The 16,439-nt window shown below is 38.3% G+C and overlaps 1 protein-coding gene across 6 annotated transcripts in view; it reads left to right on the forward strand.

Annotated features, from left to right (window-relative positions):
• Cyld (cylindromatosis (turban tumor syndrome)) overlaps positions 1 to 16,439 on the forward strand; it is a 57,059-nt gene that overhangs the window by 26,987 nt on the left and 13,633 nt on the right. For 4 of the 6 annotated variants that reach the window (XM_005388275.2, XM_005388277.2, XM_005388276.2 and 1 more), the window contains exons 5-12: positions 341 to 349; positions 1,518 to 1,616; positions 3,592 to 3,708; positions 7,538 to 7,917; positions 8,892 to 9,057; positions 9,851 to 9,992; positions 11,229 to 11,351; positions 16,313 to 16,404. In XM_005388275.2, the coding sequence (XP_005388332.1) occupies positions 341 to 349; positions 1,518 to 1,616; positions 3,592 to 3,708; positions 7,538 to 7,917; positions 8,892 to 9,057; positions 9,851 to 9,992; positions 11,229 to 11,351; positions 16,313 to 16,404 (1,128 nt within the window). The remainder of the gene's footprint in view (positions 1 to 340; positions 350 to 1,517; positions 1,617 to 3,591; positions 3,709 to 7,537; positions 7,918 to 8,891; positions 9,058 to 9,850; positions 9,993 to 11,228; positions 11,352 to 16,312; positions 16,405 to 16,439) is intronic. The other 2 variants (XM_005388278.2, XM_005388279.2) reach the window with 2 other exon arrangements.

The raw sequence follows: 16,439 nt of genomic DNA on the forward strand, positions 1-16,439 counted from the left end.
ATCTGAATGGTAACATCATAAAAGTGTAAGCAAATAACATTTCTTTTACTCTAGCACTTGTTAAAGTCAATCAGTATATTTTTTGAATTAAACTAATATTCCAGTGTCTCACTTGCTCACATTCTGAGCAAATTTAAGATATGTAGTTTAATGTGTATTCCCCTCTTCCTCCAACCCTTGAAAATGTTACCAACCATAATTTACATAAAATTAATTCAATATGATTTCCTTTTTTAAAACAATGGCCTTTTTCTTGTATTTAAAATGTAAAACTTTTCCTTTATTTTCTTTCTGTCCTCAAAAATCCACTGTGGGTGATATCGTTTTTGCTGATATACAGCTTTATCAGGTATGACTCCTAAGTGTCATGTTGGACTCACGGATGTGTTGTTTTACTTTTTGAGGGTAAAACTTTTCATACTAACTCTTCTACATTTACTTGATCAGTATTTGAGTATCTTATAAATGTAACTGGGCTTGAAGCTTTAAAAAGGCCTGTCAAAAACAAGGTTGCCAAATTTATTGCACCTATACTTCAAAGAGAAGTTTAGGGTGTTTTCTCCAAAAATATTCCTGTTATATGTCTCTGTTTCCACATTATTAATCTGTGTGTAATTAATTCTCCATGTTTTTCCTGTTTATATGTGTGTTTGCAGCCATATCTGTGTTACTCTTAACATGTATCTGTTCTTAAAACTAACATATATTCCTAATGAGCACATTCCTGTGTGATAACGTAGCCCTGCTTAGGGTTTTCTCAAACTACATTCCGTGAAATATATTAATCTGAGACACTAAGTAGAATGGTATAAAAAGTATTATCCAATAAGTTTACTATACCCATTCCTGAGAGACTCACAGTGTGCATTAGGATATTAAGGATTCTGGTTTTATGCAGTAAAGAAATTGTCTTTGTCTCAGTATCTTCTAGAAATCTTTGAGTGTGGAACACTTCATAATACAGAGGGGTGTTCTGAGCATACTGATTTGAGAAATGCTGCAAAAACTGTGAATAAGGTTTTCTTTGTAGTGTTTTAAAACATCAGATAGCTGGGTGTGGAGGTCCATGCCTGTAATTCCAGCCTTCTGGGAGGCCAAGGCATAGGATTCCATGTTCGAGCCTAGCCTGAGCAACTTAACGAGATGGAGTCTCAGAATAAAAAATTAAAAAAGGCTGGAGATGTGGCTAAGTGTAAAGGCTCTGAATTCAGTCCCCAGTGCAACAAAAAACAAAAGCCAAAAAACTCAACAAACAAAACTGGCTACATATTATTGAGTTTTCAAGACTTTAAAGCATTTAGCTGAATTGTATTTTATAAGTGTTTTCTTGTAGAATTGTATTTTGAAGTACAGCGTTGCTTTTCTTTTGATGGGCTTTAAAAAGAATTTGTAAAATTGTAAAAATTGGGCTTTTTGTTGGAAAGAAGCTTTTTTGTTTTTGTTATTGTCATTGTTTTCTTACTTCCAGTCCATACAAATTTGCCTTTATATTTAAAAAACCATATTTACTGTTTCAGATAACATGACACAGGAAAGGAGGCCTCCCAAACTTGCCTTTATGTCACGAGGTGTTGGGGACAAAGGTTCATCCAGTCATAATAAACCAAAGGCTACAGGTATGGATTAACAAGATACAGTTCTTGGTAATTTACACAATACCTGATTTGCCCACGCACTGAAAAAGGTTATAAACATATATCTAGACTTACTTCTTTTAAACAATTTTAAGTAGATGGTGTTGCTTAAACCATCAACTCCTCACCTTTTACCTGAGAAGTTTCCTGTAGTACTTGAGTGTTTTGCTGGTCTGTGATCAGCTGGTTTTGGAAACCCCTGCTTTTGAATGTGTGTGTGTGTGTGTGTGTGTGTGTGTGTGTGTGTGTGTGTATACATGTATACATAGCGTAATGTCACAACTATATAATCATATGTGGATAGAGTTATATAGGATAAAGTACATTGGAGATAATAGGGATTTTGCTAACTAGATGTGGCACACATTAAATTGCAAACTCCTAAGCAAAAATTTTTGTCTCTTTTCCAGAACTTCCTCATGATACATGTCAGATTTATACCTCTTTTTCTGTTGGCTTCTCCATATTCTGTAGTTTGATAGGGTGGTAGTTAAACAAACCCAACAGCTCATTTAAAAAGCAGCACTCTGGGAGGCTGAGGCAGGAGAATCACAAGTTTGATAACAGCCTGGGCAACTCAACAATTTAATGAGATCCTGTCTTAAAATAAAAAAATACAAGAAGGGGCTTATATTCCTTCCTACCTTGACTCCCTCCCTCCCTCCTTTCTTACTTCTTTCATTTTCTTCTCCTCCTCCTGCTCTTCCCGTCTTCCTCTTTGTCATCTTCCTCCTCCTACTACCCCCTTTCTCCCTCCCCCTCCCCTGTCCTTCCCTTTCCTGCCTTCCCTCCCTTACTCCTTCCTTCCCCTCTTCTCCTCTCTCCTTTTTTGTTATTGGGTCTCATTATGTTGCCCAGGATGACTTTGACCTCCTAGCCTCAAGCAATCCTCCTGCCTCAGCCTCCTGAATAGCTGGAGTGACTGGTGCACACCAGACACAGGGTGTTGATTATGTTATGGCAGGTCTGAGCTAAAGGTACAGAGTGTAGAGGGATCTGCTTGACACTGGGGGCGAGAACTTGGCTTCTGTGGAGTCTGAAGACTCGCTGCTCTTTGCTGTGGCTCATCCTCGTAGTAAACACTGACTTAGTGCCGAGTCTGGAAATGTCTGTGACACAGCTGTGTTAACTCTTACGTTGAGTAGATCAATACAGAAGAAATAACAGTGCTGCACTTTTCAGACGGATGAAATTAAGTGATAAATTTGATGATCAACAATTCTAAAAAGTTTAAATATCGAGTCTTTTTTCTTTAAATTTTTTTAAATTTATATTTCTGCTTTGTTCAATGCGGTGTCCAGCATTGAACTTAGAGCCTTGTGTGTGGTAAATAGGTGCGCTATCACTAAGGTACCTCCCCAACCTAAACTTTAAAATTTTTTATTTAATTTATGCTCTGATCTGTATACAGCATTTGAAGATTATGTTCTTCTGACAGCACCTGGTTTAAAATACAACCAGGTGTCACTCCTGACAGGAATACATTCTGAGATCGCATCATTAGGTGATTTTGTCTTCATGTAAACGTCACAAAGTATACACAAACCAGCTGGTGTAGCACACCACACACCTAAACACTGTGGTATGTTGTCTGTCCTTTACTGAAACACCATTGTGTGATGCACGGCTGTGAGAGTTTAATTTGTGAACCAGTAGATTCATTAGATGCAGTGGCAAATGATAATCTTGACATTTAGAGATAAATTATACTGTGATTTCTTAGAGCAGTTTGTGTTGAAAAAAATGAACAGGCTTTAATTTATTTCTGTTTCCCTCCTGCATTGACTGAAGGGTCACCAATATTTTAAAAGCCAAAGACAATAATAAAATACATTGTGTTTGTGTACATGTATTGATTGTACAAACAGATGTTAACATTGTGTATTAATTTGTCTTACTAAAAAACTGTTAAAATCTATTGACTTTATTTTTAAAAGAAACCTTTCTTGTTTTCCAGGATCTACCTCAGACCCCGGAAATAGAAATAGATCTGAATTATTTTATACCTTAAATGGGTCTTCTGTTGACTCACAACCACAATCCAAATCAAAAAATACATGGTACATTGATGAAGGTAATCTACAATTTCAGTGTTCTTTATAATGAACTTGTCCTTTTAACTCATCAAAAAAAAAAAAAGGATTTTTAAAATCAGTATTTGGAGTTTTTTGAGACAGAATGAATAGACCTTTGTTAATATTGCTAAACTAAAATGTACACAATTTGAACTGCACTGCTGTTAAGATTAATAAAACGTTTAAAATGTTTAGTAGCTCATTCTCTTAATGATCTACTTAGAGTAGGAGATCTCTAGAATCAGTTGAGTTATTTGAAAGCTTTTCTGTCTTTGTCTTTCTTGACCTCTTTAAAGTACTCCCTTTAAAAAATTCCATCTTCCCTTAGTTCTGGGACATCCTTTTCTTCTGGCATGTTCATTTTCCTGTCCATCTGTTCAACAAATATTTATTGAGGTTTATTACATGCCAGAAATTCTCTGAGGTTATAATGATGAGGAAAAAAAGTAGGCACTGCCCTTGCCCTTTTTGAGTTTATAGTCAGATTGTTAGGGTAGAAATTAATCAGACACAGAAGCAGATGCGGAGTTGCAGTGGGATGAGGACAGTGAACAGAATGCTATCAGGGCAATGAGACTGCCTAGGGGCTTAGGGTGGCTTCAGAAGAAGTGACAGCTACCTAGGTTTACAGAGTGATAGATGGCACCATGGGAGAGGACAGAAGGGCATTCCAGTCAGAGGGAATAGCATATGTTAAGGCTTGGGGAAGAATGGAGCTAACTGTTAGCCAAGGCCCAAAAGAGCCAGTGTCTCTCGAGCAGGGACAGACATGACCTTTAATGAGATGAGAGCAGAGCGGCAGCAGAGCCAGGTCATGTGGAGCCTGGAGCGCCCCACCAAAAGGAAGTGGAGAGCTGCTGGAGGATTCTCAGCCACAGGTGAGGGGACCACGTTTGCCTCTGGGAAGGGTCATTCTGGCTGCAGAGCAGACAGTAGGTTGAAGGGTGACTGTGTGAATGCAAGGCCACACTGCAGGCTGTTGCAGGTCTCAGTAATTGGTTGTGGTGTCTGGGACTAGACTTGGGGAAGACGTGGAGAAGGCTGATAGATCTGAGATTCAGTTAGGTTGACAGGACTTAAATAGCGGTGGAAGGTGAAATTTTGGAGGAAAGCCGTGTCAGTGATGGCTCTGGTTTTCTGGCTTGCATACTTGGATGGTGGTGGAAGAAGGTGAGGAATTTGATGTTGAACATGTTGAATTGAAGGGGCCTTCGCAACTTCCTAGAAGGGAATCATGTAGTGGGCAGTGGGATGTATGGGTGTGGAGCTTAGAACAGAAGTAAGAGCTACAGAAAGAAATAAGTTGTCATCACAAGGTGGTTACAGTCCTTTGAATAGTACTGTGTAAGGAGAGAGGGTGGAGGGCACAGGTTGTGACTGAACCTTGAGGAGCTTAATGGCTAGGGTGGAAGGAAGGTAAGTCATGAAAGGAGACAGAGAAAAAGTGACCGAGGGATATGGGGGAACCAAGAGACTGTTGGGTCAAGAAGCCAAGGAGCAAATGGACAGCATGCTGAATGGTGAGAGGGCAAGAAGACGAAGACCACAGGATGCCCCCTGGAGTTAGTCATCTGAAGCCACTGGTGACCTTCAGAGTTCTCTCGTTGGAGGAATTTCAGAGGCCAGGTTGGAGTGTGCCGAGGGTGTGCGGAGAGGACATGGAGACATGAGGCGGATGGGTGAAACACAAGTGTGGGTTGCGTCCTTGACTGTTCCCCCTTGCTCCCTCTCTCTCAGTCTTATCCAGTTGACACCAAGTCTTCTCGACTTCTTCATCTTTAATATCATGGAATCTCTCCCTGCTTCTTCATGTCTAAGAACATAGTCTTCATTCAGATCTTATGTTTGTCCTTGTCTGGATGAATAGGATGGCCTTTAACGGGTTTCCTTGCAGCAGAATCATTCTTCTAAACTTTGTTCTGGGTAACAGCCAGCACCACCGTCATCATAGTCATCATCTTCAGCATCACTGAACTAACATTTCTCGACCACTTACAATATGCCCTGGGTTATGTTGTTTATATACATTGTTTTATTTTACTCTCTTCACAACTTTATGAGGTAGATATTTGTACATATATTTTCATTACAGTAGTTAAATAACTTGCCTAGTGTCACATGTCTAGTAATAATGGAGCCAATATTCAGCCCAGATCTGTTTAACACTAGGCTTCAGGCTTACAATCACCATACTGTCTCTACTTTTCAGAGTGGTTTTTCTGAAGGTGTATCTGTTCATGCCTCTCCTTTGCACAGTGTGTATTAATGTTTCCCTACCCTTGAACATAAGCGTCCAAATTCCTGACTTTGGCATGTTGGATTCATTGTGGTGTAGCCTCTGTCTCAGCTCTGTTCTTTTTTCCTGCTGCAGCCGTACTGGACTGGCTCCATTCTTAGGCTGTACTGTGCTTTCTGTCTTTCTGTCTCTCTCTGTCTCTCTCTGTCTCTATCTCTCCCTGTCTCTGTCTCTCTGTCTCTCTCTGTCTCTCTCTGTCTCTCTCTTGTCTCTCTCTCTCTCTTGTGTGTGTGTGTGCCTATCGTTTCTGCTGCCTGGAAGTCTTTCCTGTTCTTCCAGTTTGGTGGTCTGGCTTACTGTTACTTGTCTCTGAAATCTCAGCTCTTTAGTTGATCTGTAAAGCCTTTCCTTTGCTCTTCTACCTCTCCTAGGTTAGATCAAATGTCCTCAAAGAAGTTTTGCTGCTTTGTCTTTCTCCTCAGCCAGATTGCGAGCTCCTACACTCAGCACAGGACTCGATAGTCGTGGTTTTAGTGATTGTATGCAAACTAAATGAAAATAGCAATTTATAGTATAATGGATACTATAATGGATGTGTACAGGGCCCATCCAGGTACACTGGGTGTAGACCCCTCTTGTCCTGTTGTTACTGTTTTTCCCATAGGGAAAAACAGTAGTTTTTCTAAGGAAAGGAAACTAGCAACCATAATCTAGGCAATGTCAGCCGTTCAGGTTTATGCTGTAATTTTATCTTTCTTATTAATATGGATTCTGTATTGCATAAGAATATCCCTGACTTCTTGATGCTACTAGAATCTAATATGTAATAATTTCATGAGACAGTACTGATCCTAAAAGACCTACATGGAACATAAAAGAATGAAATTTGTATGGAGGGCTTCACCCTTAAATCAGAAAATAGAAGTGATTTAGTTGCAAAGAATATTGTTCCTTTAGTTAATTTTCCTTATGCAACATTTTAAAAACCTTTTCTTTACAACATGTGATTAATTTACTTTTTTAAAATAAATATTTTACAAGTACTTTCTTGTGTTTGTGGTATACCAAGCACTGTAAATTCAACCAGGGGAAAGACTTAACAAAACTGCTATTCTCACGGGACTTACATTCTAGTTGTATAGTGTGTATGATAGACTCCTCCGTGAGTGTTATTTTTTATGTGTTTCACAAGTGTTTGTTTTTGTGTCCTTTTCTTTTTCTTTGTTTTTAAAACTTCTCATCTCTTCTGTGTTCCATAAATGATTTAGAATAGTTTCTTAATTTTTAGTATCTTTTTTACTAATTTCTAATTTAATTGTATTACAGAGAATATATCTTAGGTAATGCCAATCAGTAATAGATTTTTAAAAATTTTGAACAGTTGAGTTCCATTGACTGAGGTAGGAAAGTTTGGAGGTGGGGAAGAGAAGCATGAACACTATGGTAGAGATAATAAACTTGTAGTGCCTGTAAGAATCCTATAGAGAGGTCAGGTGGGCAATTGAACTAGATCTGTGTATTGATTTTTAGAGATGTAAGGCATATTCAATGTTCTTGAATAGATTTCCCTAATTAAGAATACTTTTTTAAAGTTGCAGAAGATCCTGCAAAATCACTTACAGAGTTATCTCCAGACTTTGGACATTCTTCACCACCACTGCAGCCTCCTTCCATGAACTCCTTGTCCAGCGAGAACAGATTTCACTCTTTGCCCTTCAGTCTGACGAAGATGCCCAACAGCAATGGCAGCATGGGTCACAGTCCGCTCTCGCTGTCAGTGCAGTCTGTGATGGGTGAGCTGAACAATGCTCCTGTGCAGGAGAGCCCACCCTTGCCCATGACCTCTGGTAACTCACATGGGCTGGAAGTGGGCTCCCTGGCTGAAGTGAAGGAGAATCCGCCATTTTATGGGGTCATCCGCTGGATTGGTCAGCCACCGGGGCTCAATGAAGTACTAGCTGGACTGGAACTGGTAATTTAATTTGACCTAAAAACTACAGTTCTTTTTCATGTGGGGTTTTGTGAAGATTTTTCCCGTGTGTATGTGTCTTGGTTTTGTTTTGTTTTTTTGGCAAACTGTTACGTTTGTCAGAAAAGCCATCACTCGAGAAAAATATTATTCCCATGTAACCTGACTTCTCTTTGCCACTCCTTAAGCTTCTGCTAATTTGCTTTAATATTAGTTGATCTATATTCAAAGAATAAAAGTTGGCTTTTACGTTAGTGTGTTTAGGTTCCTTTTATGAATGGAGTGCCGTAAGGACAGCAGATCTGTTAACAGCTTTTCCCTTCCTCAGCTTCCTTCTCCACAAAGATGTATCGATTATAGCTTTAAAATTAATCACCTAAATATGTAGAGATCTTTTGAGCTCTTGGTAGAAGGAAAGATTTCCCTTTGGAAATGAACATTTCATAATCAGGAGAGGAGAATTTGAATGCATTTGGCTTATCTTATATTTCTTGGATTGTTTTGGTTTCTTGCTTGCTTGTTTGTTTCCATATAGTGAATACCATCGGCAAGAGAGTTAAAATAATTAGCTTCCTCATCCCACTCTGTGTGTCTGTCTGTCTGTCTATTTTGTATTGCTGGGGATGGAACCGAGGGCCTGGTGCTTTCTGGGCAAGTGCTGTACCACTGAGCTACGTTTCCCAACTGACCCCTCATTTTACTACGTGCGGAAGTGGTGCAGGAAGTTCAGTTAACCAAAGAAGGGGTAGACACATATTCTGGAAGAAATGAGGACGTCCTGCAGGGTTAAGGGATTGAATTTGTCAATCATTAGCTGTGGGTGAAGGCACCAACCTCTTCTTGATATAGTTCACAGTACAGGAATAAAGAGGGTAGTCAGAGAAAGGGTAAACTAGGAACACATCTTCAACACCTAAATTCTTTGAGCGCTGTTTTTCTAAGGGGTATATGTACATACGGAAGCCATTGTTTTTCAGGAGGACGAATGTGCAGGCTGCACAGATGGAACCTTTAGGGGCACTCGGTACTTCACCTGTGCCCTGAAGAAGGCGCTGTTTGTGAAACTGAAGAGCTGCAGGCCGGACTCCAGGTTTGCATCCCTGCAGCCTGTCTCCAATCAAATCGAGCGCTGCAACTCCTTAGGTAGTGGATGCGTTCCATTTATTTACTAGTAAGAAGGGACCCCATTTCATACCATTTTACATAGGGATGGTACAGTGCTTAAATGAGTTTCTTGCCAAAATTCATCAAACTAGACATTTTAAGGGTATTAGTTAGGAAAAGTGGGACTTAAGTAAGAAAGAGTAGGCTGTATGTTTCCTTTCCTGTTGACTAGGCATTTAATTTTCAGGAGTACAGGAAGTAGAGGTTGAAACATGACTCTCTTTTTTGCACTGATTCCTTCTTCACTGTGTTGCTTAAATTCCTCCGTCAGCATGTCCCACCAAGATATTAGTGTTTAGCCTGATAATGAAAGAGCTGTCTCCATCACCTGGAACAGAGGGGCAGTTTCCGGATGCTGTCGCTTCCCAGTTCTAGAGAACAGTTGTGCAGCATCTCAAGTGTTAAGCAGGTGTAAATAGAAAATGTATCTTTATGAAGAACATTTTTTGTAACCATGAAGTAACACTTTGGATTTTTTTTTCCAGACTTGAAAACGAAACATTTTGGATAAACAATAAAATATAATGGAAACAATATATTTAACTTGACAGATACCCTGTACATGTTACCTAATACTCTAAGGTGTTTTTGAAATTGTGGAGAAAGTGAGATTGAAAATGAATAATAGCATTTTTATAATATAGTCTGAATAGCAGTTAACCAAAGGTTAAGAAACAAATTTTGTATCAAAAAACCAAATGATATTTTAAAATGACATACATAGAGTAATAGTTTAAAAGAATTCTTTTCATTTTCATTTTTATCATTTCAGCATTTGGAGGCTATTTGAGTGAAGTGGTAGAAGAAAACACTCCACCAAAAATGGAAAAAGAAGGTTTGGAGATAATGATTGGAAAGAAGAAAGGTATCCAAGGTCATTACAATTCTTGTTACTTAGATTCAACCTTATTTTGGTGAGTTTATAATGGAGACAGGTTCCTGTACGTGTGTGCATGTGTGTGCTTATATGTCTGTGTGTGAAACAGGTCGCCTGCTTCCTCTGCGAAGGGAACTGGGTGACTGGGGGTCAGGAAAGGGAGACTTGCCTTCCATAATGTACTCTTTGGAAGCCTGTCCTGTTTTCTTGTATTCCTTCATCTAAAAAACTAGTATGAAAAGTAGTGCAGTGAATAATAGGAGGTAAAGGATAGTAATACATGTGGGACAGATATACCAGGGGTGTCTGAAGTGAATAAATATGGTCTCTTTGTGCACATAGCAAAAAATGACTTACTGGTTGATGTGTGCCTATTTGTTTTAGTAGGTAGAGGCAATCATAAAATGACTTTATTTAAAAAATGTTTTTAATAGAAGCACTGTTGCCCCCATATATATAGTTTTTTTCTAAAGTGGAACAATTTAACATGGCAAGAATCATTAGGCTCTGAGGATTGAAGCAAGAATCTTTAGGCCCCAAGGATTGTGCAGTGCCAGTGAAGGTGAGGTAACTTGCTGGTCCTGCACGCGTGTCATTAGAGTTAGGAAGTTAATATGGGATGTTAACATTTGAAAAGCAGAGAAAAGAATGAAGGTGCCGAGCCATTTTGTTGGCAGAGTACTTTCAGTCTCCCGGATATACTGGCATGAACAAGCCTTATAGCATCGATGGAATATTCTTCGGATTGCCTGATAAAAATCTGTATTAGCAAATTCTGTTTCCTTTCACACTAGCACACGTCTGCTGTTAGTCATTCACGAGTGATTTTAAAGAACTTTAGGACTTTGCAAAGGGACAGAAAGGGAGAGAGGAGTATGGCATAGTGTTTGCTCTGAGAAGTGGTTTCCAGGCTTCCTCCTATGGTATGTGTTTGTAGTGTGACTCAGATTTGTGGGCCCTCTTTTAGCTTTTGCACAGAAGTTTGGTTTCTTAATACGCTTGGGGCATGTTTTTATCTGTTAACATTGCCAGTCTGTAGTTTGCCTTCTTGGTGTTAGTTTTCTCTTCACTGTGGAAAGTTCTCTGGGCCTGATGATTGAACTGTGGGAATCCTTACAGGGCTCTTAGATCCCTGTGTTCAGGAGAAATATGGATGTTTATGCTGTTTGTTGCTTAGACTTTGCTTCTTTCTCTTGATGATTCTTTTAAGAATCAGTTTGCTGACAAATGACATGTTTATAACGTGAGAAAAAATACTGTTTTTATTTTGCAGCTTATTTGCTTTTAGCTCTGTTCTGGACACTGTGTTACTTAGACCCAAAGAAAAGAATGATGTAGAGTATTATAGTGAAACACAAGAGCTACTGAGGACAGAAATTGTTAATCCTCTGAGAATGTAAGTAGAAGATTCATGTTTTGCCTTTAGATGTTCTGTTCTCTCTTTTCTGGTACAGGAATTGATTTCTGCCCTGCTTTCATGTCATACAGAAGTGGGTGAAAGTTAGTTCTCATGGTGAAGTACTGATTTTTTTTAAAGCTTTGGTTCTTATACGTCCATTGGTTATTTAATTTCTAAAGTCTGGCTATATAGAACATAGTATATTTCATGAAGTGATTTAAACCATTTTGGTAAAGTATACTACAAGTTAGCAGTTGCAGTAGATTTAGAAAAGCTAATTTGTAGTACTTAGGCTTCTTATCTTGTGAAATAATCTGTTCAGGACTACTCCTAACAGCACTTCTGCTTCCTGATGAAAGTTCTGTAGTCTGTCTTCCAAACTTAATTTTACCTGAAAGAGAAGGAAAAGGAGAAATTACTTAACTATAGAATGACTTCTATTTAATATTTCTGTTGTAGAAACAGCTGAGATGTATTTTGGTGATACGTTTTTTGTTTAAAGAAATATATTTAGGCCTCCTTCTGTCTCCTTTACCAAGGTGATTCTTCTATTTTCTAGTTTAGGAATTATAAATATGTCTGCCATTTGGGTCATAGGAAGCTATTTGTAATAGTATAAGCAGAAGTGACAGAAACCATCTGTAAAGACTTGATAAGTGGTCCTAGTGATGTGTTGATGATGTCACATTATAAATTCTAAACTGTGAAGAATTCTAGCCATAAATTGTAAAACAGTTTTGTTCATTCAGAAACACAGGGAAAAAACTAATGTACAGGCCATACTAAGTTAAATTTAAATTTTGTGATCTACTTTTTTTATTTAACAATTAAAACTAAAGATAGTTAGATTCAAGATTTGGATCAACAAAAACCCGAAATTTAATGAGCATTTCTAATGACCTACTGTGTCACATGAGTAGGAAAGTAAACGATAAAAGAATAAATTTCTCCACTTGTGGTGTTTATTTTTCTTAAATTCTATAGTTACCTTATGCTTTATGAGAATTATGAGTGTTGATTTTCATATTATTTGGTCTTAGGCAAACATTTAAATGAACTCTTAATTCCCCTGCCCCCAAATAATTGATACTAGAACAAGACAAGTCAAATTACTCTGAGGCAGAATGGCAGTCTTTCAGAGGCTGAGTGCCCAAACTATAACCCCACTTATTTACTGTAAAGTGCTGACACTGCAATTAAACTTCACTGCTGAGGTTTTAGTTTAGAAAAAGCAATTGTCATCTGACACTTGGCTGCTAGGATGACTTGGTTTATGTGCCGACAGAGAGGGCTCTGTGTGCCCGCTGCGGCACACATACCATAGGTTTGCCACCACGGCTCTAAGCCACGTTACCACCTTCTCCCTTCTTTGTAAAATGCCGTAACTTGGGGCCAGGGATTTAGCTCAGTGGTACAGTGCCTGCCTGGCAAGGGTGAGGTCCTGAGTTTGATTCCTGGTATCAAAAAGAAAGAAGGAAGGAAGGAAGGAAGGGAGGGAGGGAGGGAGGGAGGAAGGAAGGAAAGAAAGAAAGAAAGAAAGAAAGAAAGAGAGAGAAGAAAGAAAGAAAAAGAAAGAAAAGAAAGAAAGAAAGAAAGATAAACCACTATAAATCCATTAATAACGCCAATTTTGTCATAAAGGCACATTAGTGTGAGTGTAGAATTCCCAGTTTTATTCTTTAGAATGTTTCTATTGATGAAATATTAATTTTAATTTTATGAGTTTCATGGTATTAAACAATGAATACTTAACCAGGAAAAAAGTATCAAAAAATAAAGTATTGAATTTTTAATATTTATTGAGTGTTTATAAAAAGCATTAAAAATTTTCAACAACTGTTTTTTGGTATACAAAGTCTAAAAAAAAAAACCAGAAATAAATTCCTATATGAACTACAATGAAAATACCAATATAACTCTACAAAAAACCAATCTTTACTTCAATTATCACACCTACGGCCGTCTTCACACCTGACAACAGCACGTTCCATAGACGCATATCACTTACCCTGACAGCATGTGTGTTTTGCTTTCCCGGCCTTTTTGTAAGACATAACTTGATACCACACTAGTCTTGCTGTTTTGTCTGGAGGTTCTTCTTATATAATACAATGTATGAAATACCAATAAAAGATTTACATTTTTAAAATGTACTACACATTTAGAATAAACATCAGCATTTTCACATCAGCTGTGTACTTGCTTATAAAACCTAAAAGGTAACATCAGAAATAAACTCCTATATGAACTACAATGAAAATAACAATAGAACTCTGCAACAAAAATAATCTTTGCTTTAATTGTCACACCCAAGGCAGTCTCCACACATGACAGCTGCGTGTTCCATGTACTCATCTCACTTGCACTGATAGCACATGTGCTTAGCCTTCCTTTCCTGTGTGGCAGGCTATTCTTGTCACCTTTCTTGTCTTCCTCTTTTGTCAGGAGCTTCTTACTGTATTGTACAGCATGCACTTAGCAGGGAAATAAGATATCAGTGAAATAAAATATCAAGTATATAATCAGTGCTTAGAATAGACCAGTGTTTTCACATCAGCTATTTACTCGCTCCCAAAACCTAAAAGATAACATCAGAAATAAATAACCTATGTGAACTACAATGTGAACACAAACAAAAGTTTAACACAGAGATAATATTTGCTTCAGCTGCCACACTGAAGGCAGTCTGCACATGTGAAAAGTGCACACTCTGTACACAAGTATCGCTTCCACTGATAGTGCATATGTTTGGTTTTCCTGTCCTTTTTTGTAGGGCACAGTTGCTGTCTCTTTCCTATCCTGTTGTCGTAGTAGGCCTTTGTGATGCTGTGCCTGCCTGTTCACCTGTCAGCTTACCAGTGTGGTTCACAATTGTTTTGTATAGTTCCATGAACAGAAACATTTTGTTTTTCCTCTGCTGTAAATGTCTCTTATAAATTCCGGTCCCAGTCCTCTAAGAAAATTTCTTTGTGGTATTTTGTACTTGGCTTTTCTTTATGAACTATTAAACTGTTTATGTCAAACATGTTTAGGATCACGTAAAACACAGCCATTGCTGATGCTTTGTGTTTTGAGTGCCATCATAGCTGCTGCATAACTCATCAACAGCATCTACTTTGTATTTAGTCAGTTCTTGCTCCATTTCACTGTCACAGGAACTTTGGCTCACATGGCCAAAGTGAAAGTCATTGTCATCTTCATTATCCACGCATAAGTAATCTAATGATTCACTTTTGACCTCCTCCAGAACTTGCAAATCTGGTTTTTCATGTGCCATTGTACGTAATTGGGCTACTTCTACCAGATAAATCAAAATAAAACTTTTTAAAAACAAACCTTAAATGCACAGAAATTTAGCAATGGGAATTTCACGGGTGAAATTCACCTGCTGCTGCTTTGGAGCTCCTGTGCACACCTTGCCGTTCATCTGCCAAGTGAGCGAATGCACGTAGATGGGCTGTTGCTTTCCCCAGGCATACTCCTGGAGCCACACCCATACTCCGCTGTGGGAAACGCATGTTTACACAGCAGAAGAGTGGTGTGGGTGTATTTCATCCCTTCTGATGCCCAGCTAAACATGCACAAAACCTGTTAGAGGTGGCAGTATGTGGATAAAAATCCCAGTTTGACACTTGCACACGTTCACACGTCTTGTTCTTTGCCTATCATGCCAAGTGGGTAAACACAAAGATTGCTTCCTATAGCCCCCAAGAGCAGCTAATAAGTTGCACACCTGGCTACTATTATGCTGAAGTACAAATTTACAATAGAAAAGTATGGGATAGATTGTTGTAACCCAGTGTCGTACCCTACAGAATGTTATGCCTACAGAATGTGTGGAACATTCTGTGGATCCCGTTGGCCATGATAAGAAACCTGTCAGATGGTCTGTATCCACCCAGAGTCTCTGTGTTTGCAGCAGCCACTTCTGTTTTTGTTTTGTGGTTGTATCTGATACTGAAATCTTGCTTTCTCCACCACAAACTTTACAGAGCAGAGACCCTGTCTTTCTCACCTTACTCCTTTTGTAGTCCCAGAGGCTAACAGGTTAGAGTAGTATGTAAGTGGCAGATGCTCAATATGTGTTGGTTGAAGAGAGTTAATAGTGAATGAATAGTCAGTACAAAAAACACATAGAAGATGAGGTGGTTCTCACTTGCCCTTATTAAGCCCATGGTAGCCATCAAGGTCTCTTCTGGAGTCATTTTTAGTAGTAGAATTTTGTAAAGGATTGACATTGAGCTTATTGAATGTGTCCTGTACTCAAAGATGAGAGAAAATAACATAATGATGCTGGTTGAGCTGATTGCAGATTGTAGATTTTCAATATCACATCAGTAACCTTCCTTACTTCCCTTGGGAGCTATTTCATCCTTTGGTATAAAAAGAACTTTCTTTCTTAAAATGGTATATTCTGTTCTATAAAGTAAATAATTAATTTCTTTTTTTGTGTGGGGGGGTTCTGGTACTGGGAACTGAACTCAGGACCTCGCACTTGCCAGGCAGGCGCTGTGCCGCTGAGCTAAATCCCCAGCCCCTGTAAATAATTAATTTCTTGGGGCTGGGGATTTAGCTCAGCGGCACAGCGCCTGCCTGGCAAGCACAAGGTCCTGAGTTTGATTCCTGGTACCAGAAGAAAAACAAAAACAAAACAAAACAAAAATAATTAATTTCTTAAGCAAAAATTAGTTAAGAAATTAATCATCATGAACTTCAAAAATATTTTTTCTCCCATTACGTGACAGTTATTTGAGAGTGTGTAATAGTGTCTGGGATAATTCTGGTACTAGATATTTAATTTTTCAAATTTTAATAAGCTTGTAATTGTATTCTTCAAAATAATTGCCTGGTCTATTGATATAGGACATGTTGGTGTTATGTGTGTCATTATTAAGATATATTACATAATTCATTATATGTCCATACCAGTTAACTAATAGTTTTTTTTATTAACATAGATATGGATATGTATGTGCCACAAAAATTATGAAACTGAGGAAAATACTTGAAAAAGTTGAGGCTGCATCAGGATTTACCTCTGAAGAAAAAGGTGACCATCTTCCTTTATAGATATGCATTGAAAAA

This window comes from Chinchilla lanigera, unplaced genomic scaffold (genome assembly GCF_000276665.1).
Source record: "Chinchilla lanigera isolate Chin_1 unplaced genomic scaffold, ChiLan1.0 scaffold00032, whole genome shotgun sequence".
NCBI lineage: Eukaryota > Metazoa > Chordata > Mammalia > Rodentia > Chinchillidae > Chinchilla > Chinchilla lanigera.